The sequence below is a fragment of the Seriola lalandi genome, unplaced genomic scaffold, assembly GCF_002814215.2.
Source record: "Seriola lalandi dorsalis isolate HSWRI2012SDOR001 ecotype SW California unplaced genomic scaffold, Sedor1 jcf7180002054692, whole genome shotgun sequence".
Classification (NCBI taxonomy): domain Eukaryota; kingdom Metazoa; phylum Chordata; class Actinopteri; order Carangiformes; family Carangidae; genus Seriola; species Seriola lalandi.
Window position 1 is genome coordinate 295,464 of NW_019525245.1, and position 7,796 is coordinate 303,259.

Here is a 7,796-nt window from a genome sequence, read left to right on the forward strand (position 1 = left end):
CATGCTTTCATGATAAATATATTTTTTATAAGTTAAACAAGTTTTATAAATTAACTCCATACAAAATGCAATAAAAAGAAAACACTAAATTAAATCAATATTTAGTGTGACCACCCTTTGCCTTTAAAACAGCAGCAGTTCTCCTTGGTACACTTGCAAACTTGCAAACTTGTTTTTTCAAGGTATGTGGCAGGTAGGCTGTTGAAGAACTGCCTGCAGTTCTTGTGGAATTAAGCTATTGCAGTGTCCTCTGTCTCTCTATGTGAGCCCAGGCAGACAGACAATGATGTTAAATCAGGGCTCATGTGGGACCAGCCCCTCTGTTGCAGACCTCCTTGTTCTTCTTTTCTCTGGGTTTGGGGTTGTTGTCATGTTGTGGACTAGATTTGGAACCAATAACTGATAGTATTGCACTATGGAGAATCATCTAAAATTCTTAAGTGCCGAAGACTTTTACACAGCATTGTATATCATGATCTTAAGATTAGAAATAATTGATATACAGTTTAGTTTTATTTGGTACTAAAGGGGTACTCCAGTGATAAAGTATTGCACTTACATACTGGGATCTCACAAGAGAAGAATGGTTAAAAATCGAAGCAGCAAAGGCTGAGATATCCTGACTCTCTAGTATGGTTAAAGAGTTTGTGAAACACTGTTCAAACCTTTAAGCCTCATACCCAAACTGAGATAACCCTGATGACATCAACAGGGTATATTTCCTAAGACTTTGGAAAGCTTGCATGTGATTTTTATCACCAGATGGGGGTTGTTACAGTAACTAAGAGTGGTTTCACAAGTTAAGGATTTGTATTAGAAAAAGTCCACTAAACAACATAACAGATGTTTTGGCTGTGTCAGACAAGTTTCTATACATTGGCAGTGTCATGATGGAGCCTTGTCCCCTCTCTGATGTTCCTTACTCCTGACCCTTGTAATGTCCCAAATAATATCACGCATGATTAATGTAATCATTTGCCTCACCAAACCACTCTGATGTTCTTGCATATAAGTTCATTGTGTGAGTGTTTCAGTCTTTCTGTCACTCTGTAGCATTGTAGGCTACATCCCTCATACCCTAAAAATAAGACATGTACTGATCTAAAAACCTTGCTAGAGCTTGAAAAATCCTCTGGCCTTCGATCACTCCCCCCACTAATTAGTGATAGTTTTCATCTTTATACCATTGACATAACATGCTGGAATAGTGACGCAGTGTGGTTGATAAATAGATAGATAGATAGATAGATAGATAGATAGATAGATAAACAGATAGACAGATAGATAGACAGATAGATAGATAGATAGATAGATAGATAGATAGATAGATAGATAGATAGATAGATAGATAGATAGATAGATACTTTATTTATCACCTAGGGGAAATTCATGTGTCCATTAGCTCATTGTTGATGATAATAATAATAATAATAATAGAAAATGAATAATGAATGAATGAATGAATTAAGTTCATAATAAATAAACAATAAAAATTAGATCAGTCCACTTCCTTTGTCTGATGTGTTGTATAGCCTGATGGCAGTGGGAACAAAGGATCTCCTGAACCTCTCTGTTCTGCAGTGCAGCAAGTTGAGACGTTTGCTGAACCTGTAGCTGCTTCTCTGTCCTGCCAGAATGTTGTGGAGAGGATGGTTGGTATTGTCCAAGATGGCTTCCATCTTACATTGCATGCGTCTCTCCACAACAGTCCTGAGTGAGTCCAGACTCCTGCCAAGCACAGACCCAGCCTTTTTTTTACCAGCTTGTCCAGTCTCTTTGTGTTCGTGTCTGACCTGCTGCTGCCCCAGCAGACTGCAGCATAAAAGAGCACACTGGCCACCACTGACTGATAAAAACGTGCAGCATTTCACTGCAGACGTCAAAGGACCTGAGCTTCCTGAGGAAAAAAAGCCGACTCTGCCCTTTCCGGTAGATGGCATCTGTGATTGTAGTGAACCACTGAAAAAAGGGAGAGCTGTGATGATCCACCACTAGAGGACACTGTCATCTTATTTTAAAATTTTGACCTTTGTTTAGCGATGCAGCACTCTCTGGTAATGACAATATGCTAAGAAAGCATAAAGGTCAAAGATAGGTGAGTAATCTACTTCTGTACTTGAATGTCTTTGTGTGTGTGTGTGTGTGTGTGTGTGTGTGTGTGTGTGTGTGTGTGTTTATGGCCACATTGACAGATATCATACCCAAGACAATATCTGGTGATAATGCTTCCCATCAGTTTCCTTCTTTGGTTCACTTCTGCATCAGTCTCAGGTGTTGACTGTTTCCATTACAATCCAGCAGACTGTCAGTCTGAAGTGAGGGGAAGAAAGAGAAAATAGCGAGAGGAAAGGTGATGATATTGAGAATGCTGATCATGCAGACTCTATTTCTCAAATCAAAGGATTATCTAATCTGATAATACCTACTGACACAAACACACATGAAAGGAAACCACCAGGAGGCCAGAAGCAGCTCATCATAATCCACATGAAATACCAGGAAAAGCTTTGACAATTAATTAACACACCAACACACACACTGTAAATACAATTATGAAACATGCAGAAAGGTGTGTGCGTGCGTTCTTGCGAGTGAGTGAGCGAGTGTTTATGTGTTCTGTTCAACACATTTGTATTTTGTCCTTTCAAAACACGCCTTTTAAATTGATAAAAAGACTGTGATACTGATATTATGTAATCTGTTTATGTGACATTATATGATTTAAAAGAAGATAAAAAATAGCGTTACTTATTGTAAAAATGTCAATGTAAACCCACAAGTAAGAACTACAGACACATAACTGAGACAACACACCAAGAGATCTGTGAATGTGAAATTAAATTTCATGGAATGTGAAATTAGTAACATAAAATTAGGATGCCTTTAAATTACAAACTCCCTCATTTTTACAGCACATAGCTGAGTTGCCATGGGCTCTGGAGAAAACCAGTTTCATATTATGAGGTTATTTCTTCTGACTGAACCTAACCCTCGTTCTGCTCCGCGTTGATGTGTAAGTGTGTTTTTGTGTCTACATGTGTGTTTGTCCTCCTCGTTATTGGGAGTGTGCCTCTGCAGAGTCCTGATGAGTGGGATGACTCTGGTGTTTATAGAGGAATTCCTGCTTTCTCGCACCTATTGAATGTCGAGTCTTTATGGCCTCTTTGGAACTCAGTTTGTAAACACAAACACTGCAGCACAAAAGGACACAAGTGAGAAAATGGTACACGGCAGAGAAGGAGCCGCATACTTGAGGCATCTGCTGAATTTTCATCTCGACAAACATTGTCACATATGCACCTCGATGGGTGAAGGCAGAAGGTGTTCAGTGTCTGTCGAGAAATACCACATGTTGCTTGAGAAGAATTAAAATATTACATAAAAATAGAGGATGTGAGGAAGGCACAGTCACAGGACAGGAGAAGAGCTTCACAAATTGAATTGTGCATAATGTCACACTACATGTGTGTTCAAGACATAGTGGGATTTGTGTTCACGTTCTGGATGCATGTGTGTGTGTGTCAACATGCAGCTCTGTGTGTGGCTGTGTGGGAGTCCAAGAGAGAGAGAGAATGAGATGAGTTAAAGAGATGGACAGATTGTGTGTGTGTGTGTGTGTGTGTGTGTGTGTGTGTGTGTGTGTGTGTGTGTGTGTGCGTGCGTGCATCAGGGGGTGGGTGCATTAGTCCGTGTCAGACAGCAAAGAGTGCCGCAGTTATCTAGGAATCTGAGCCAAAGCAACTTCACTAACGGAGAGAGAGGAGGGGAAAGAGGAGGACGAGGAGTGAGGAAGAAAAGGAGAGAAGAGGAGGATGAAGTACAGACAGTAGAAAACAAGGACAACAATAAGAGCATCTAGACTAAAAGAAGAGGTCAGCAAACACTTTCCTACTGAAGAGGCACTTAGTTTGCTGAGAATCATTAACAACTATAGGAACTATAGGACTAACTTACAGCTTGGAGGAAAGAGGCCGGACCACTGCTAAAGAGTTTAAAACAAAGTTTAGGACAAGCCTGCTTTTTCCCATGATTCCTTTCGGCTCTCTCGGTATGCTTCCTCTGCTGTCGCTGTATGTGGGAGCCCTGTTGTCTTTAGATGCATCCCCAGCCTGCACACAGCCTCCCTGCAGGGACAGTCTGGTGGCTGCACCGTCCCCGCCCGGGACAGGAGCAGGACTAGGTACCGCGGCCTGTGAGGGTCAGACTGGGACAACAGCCTGCAGGATAGGTGTTTCACTTTCAGCCATCTCAGACGCTCCTCAGAGGGTGGAGCACAGGCATGATTTCCCCCAGGTTCAGCCTAAGGTAAGTGACATCACAGTGTAATGGGAGGTCAGGTGCTGTACTTTTCACAAGATTTATTTTGTTCAAACTTACAAATCATAAAATGTTATTTTAAGAAAAGCCACACAATGCTACTGTTATTCAGATATTTCTCAGCCAAGTAAGAGTGAAATAGTTCGGATACATCAAGTGACAAGATGAAGCAGAGGCGACCCTCTGTCTGTTCATTCACGTGTGCCAACAACAACTGAGCAGCGTACTATCGGGCAGAGGCCAGCAGGTCCTTCCTCAGGGGACATTCAGCACACTAAACTTGGCACCACCTCACAGCCCTGGAGCAATGACAGTCCGCAATCAAAGAAGGGATAAAATCAGACCTGCTTTAAAAATGTCCTCGTCATATGGTTGTACTGAGCTCATGCAGCAACAGGTGTTTGAGGGACATGATTACAATGGCTGATGTAAGTGTAAGAGACAGATTGAGACTGACACAAAACATGCCACTGAGCCATGAGCCTTTGAGATGCATGATTATGCACATGCACAGCTCCTTCACTTAAAAACACAGTACTGTTTCACTCAACCCACATTCATAGATATAAACATTTCTTTGAAGAATGAAGAGGATTTGGCAGTGTTTAATTATGACTGACTGCTAACCTATTGTTCACACAATATTGACACAATGTCTTCAAGAAGCGTCAACCTGTGGGCAATGTCTTTGCAGACTGGAGGTGTCAAAGAACGTCTAGTTCAGCTGCAGCGCTGCATGCGCTCTATCCAGGAAACAGGAGGCCCCTGGAATCATGGGGGCCAGGAGAGCAACTCTCTAGGGGCCATCCTGGCACTGATGGCAGCTGTGCTGACAGAGTGTGACCTCCACTGTCATAGCCAGGCCCTTGGAGCGATGGCCAAACGACTTGGTGAGTAGTACACATTTATATCCCCCACCTCTGCAATACACAGACAAACACACACACACACACACACACACACACACACACACACACACACACACACACACAAATGCCCTCGCAGTCACTCCCCCACACATAGTAAACAGAACCTCAATGAGGCCTGCTAAGTGTCGGTCATAGGTGAGTGCATAGGAATTTAACTGCAAAGAGAAGGATGAGAAGAACTCTGTGTACACGCACTCACAGACGCACATACATACTGTATTTCTCACGACGTCAGGAAGCTTTAAAGAGTTATCGTACAAAGTGGAAGCCCTCTGCGCAGTAAATAAAGACAAAGCTTCTGTTTTCAGACCCAGCGTGATGTGTTTCACTGATAACTTAATCTTTCTCTGGGCTGACAGAGAGTGCAGCTGTGGGAAGAGAGGGGGAGAAAGACCTGCTGCTTTTCCTGAAGAGCATCACACAATACCCACCCACAGGTAGAGGCGTGAGAATTGATCACATGATACAGTTGTTGTTGATTATTAAGTTGAATAAAAGTGCACTGTGTGTGGTTCTCAGTCGCCCCCTTGGAGAAGTTACATCCTCAGGATTGTGCGGAGATTTACAGGCTCGGCATCAAAGAGAATGGAATCTACACCATCCAGCCTGACCTGCACAGGCCAGCACTGGAGGTATTTCAGATTCACCACACTCATAAAACGCACAGACAGACCCCCCGCCCTAATCCGCTTCTTCTAGAGATGTGTATGCTATCTGTGGATCAGTAAAATCTAGGCTTTATAATATCAAAGTCTTTGCTGTGGCTCAGGCTAAATGTGACATGGAGACGGCGGGCGGCGGTTGGACGGTGATCCAGAATCGGCAGGACGGTTCGCTGGACTTCAACAGGACATGGCAAGAATACCGGGAGGGCTTTGGAAGTCCACAGGGAGAGCACTGGTTGGGGAACGCGGCGCTGTACGCCCTCACCTCCTCCAGCCAACACCAACTCCGAATCGAGCTGGAGGACTGGCACCAACAGAGACGCCATGCTACCTACAACAATTTCAAAGTAGCCTCAGAGGCACAGAGGTGAAACACAATGCACAAATACACACTTTCCGCACTTGTTAGAATAGTTAGATGTGAGGGCCGAATCAACTATCTTAAAGCCTATTAAACTTTAAGTATTTCTCTAGAACATTCACAACTAAATAAGCAACAATTAAAGTTTAGGAAAAAATGTCATTGTTATTATTTGTTAACACTCAAAAACATTGGGATTGTGTGTGTGTAGTTTGATCGGGTTTGTCATTTAATAACCACCAAATAACCTAAATTGTTGTAGAAAATATTGCATTCTGGCAGGATCCTGTCACTCATCGTAAAATAAAAAAAGGGCTTTCAACAAAAATAGACAGAAGATTGGAAAATAAATGTTGTGTCTAGAAGGTCACTTAAGCAAATGAAGAATCACTCCTCTACCCTGAAGCTCATCTGCTGCATTGATATAGTAATAATTAAATAACCGAGCTTCAGCTTGAGTAAAATGGAGAACGTGTCCTTTTGTTGCAGACAGTTGTGTGTGCCCACTTGGTTCCACGCTACACACATAAAATGTTACACACAACCCTCACATTCTGTCATATGTTATGTCTCTTTTCTTCCAGGTATCGTCTGACAGCACGGGAGTATTCTGGAGATGCAGGCAATGCCTTGAGCTACAGCAAACGTTACAACCACGACGGCAGATCCTTCAGCACTGCTGACCGAGACCACGACCGCTATGCAGCTGGAAACTGTGGTCACTACTACGGTGCAGGCTGGTGGTTTGATGCCTGCCTGGCAGCTAACCTGAACGGACAATACTACCGTGGGCGCTACAGTGGGGTGACTAACGGTATCTACTGGGGGACATGGTACATCCTGACAGACGGACGAACAGGAGAACGCTACTCCTTCAAGAGGGTGGAGATGAAAACAAGACCCAGGAACTTTGTGGGGACATCTTAAAGCTAATGATGACATTTCTCGATGGAAAATTTGACAATTACAGTAACCTACTGTAATCATGCCAGCCACAGATGAGAAACAGATGTTAGATAGAGATGTTCCGATACCGTTTTGATACTGATACTTGACCTTGTGTATTGGCCGATACAGAGTACTCATCCGATACCATTACGTTAAAAAAAAAATTTGAACAGCTGTGTGATATTAACCCTGTATGGACGTTATATGATTGCTGTCACTGCTGTATGGCAGGGCTCAGGTTAAACCCTTTGTAAAAACATGAACAGATACACGATTGCCATAGAATCTTTCTTTTATTATCTAGTATGTCTGTCCATCATAAAAAAATAAATCTTGACATAAATAACACTTCCTACATTAGTTGTCCTAACACAAGGGGCATCTCTCAAAATTAAAGCCTTTGCCTACTGTACACGTTGCCTTTTTAGTGGTGGAACATTAGAAGGTAACATATTGCCATATTACTTGTATTTAATAATCAGTCAATATTACACCATCAAGTGCTGCAAGAATGAGACCCGGAAATAAGTTTGTCCCGAAATCAATGGGTTTTTTGAAAGGGTCTTTGCTTAGATG

The 7,796-nt window shown here is 42.5% G+C and overlaps 1 protein-coding gene across 1 annotated transcript; it reads left to right on the plus strand.

Annotated features, from left to right (window-relative positions):
- Window positions 1–3,784: 3,784 nt before the first annotated feature.
- On the plus strand, window positions 3,785–7,568 carry LOC111667644 (fibrinogen-like protein 1). Its single transcript, XM_023423367.2, has 6 exons — window positions 3,785–4,305; window positions 5,012–5,207; window positions 5,606–5,683; window positions 5,766–5,878; window positions 6,016–6,278; window positions 6,857–7,568. Exons 1-6 carry the CDS (start codon window positions 4,027–4,029, stop codon window positions 7,197–7,199), a joined length of 1,272 nt encoding a protein of 423 aa, XP_023279135.1. The 5' UTR covers window positions 3,785–4,026; the 3' UTR covers window positions 7,200–7,568.
- Window positions 7,569–7,796: the final 228 nt, after the last annotated feature.

Coding starts and splice junctions, on each gene's coding strand:
- LOC111667644 (XM_023423367.2), top strand. CDS start 4,027: ATGATTCCTTTCGGCTCTCTCGGTATGCTTCCTCTGCTGTCGCTGTAT. Junction 5,208..5,605: donor AGCGATGGCCAAACGACTTG/GTGAGTAGTACA, acceptor CTGGGCTGACAG/AGAGTGCAGCTGTGGGAAGA. Junction 6,279..6,856: donor GTAGCCTCAGAGGCACAGAG/GTGAAACACAAT, acceptor CTTTTCTTCCAG/GTATCGTCTGACAGCACGGG.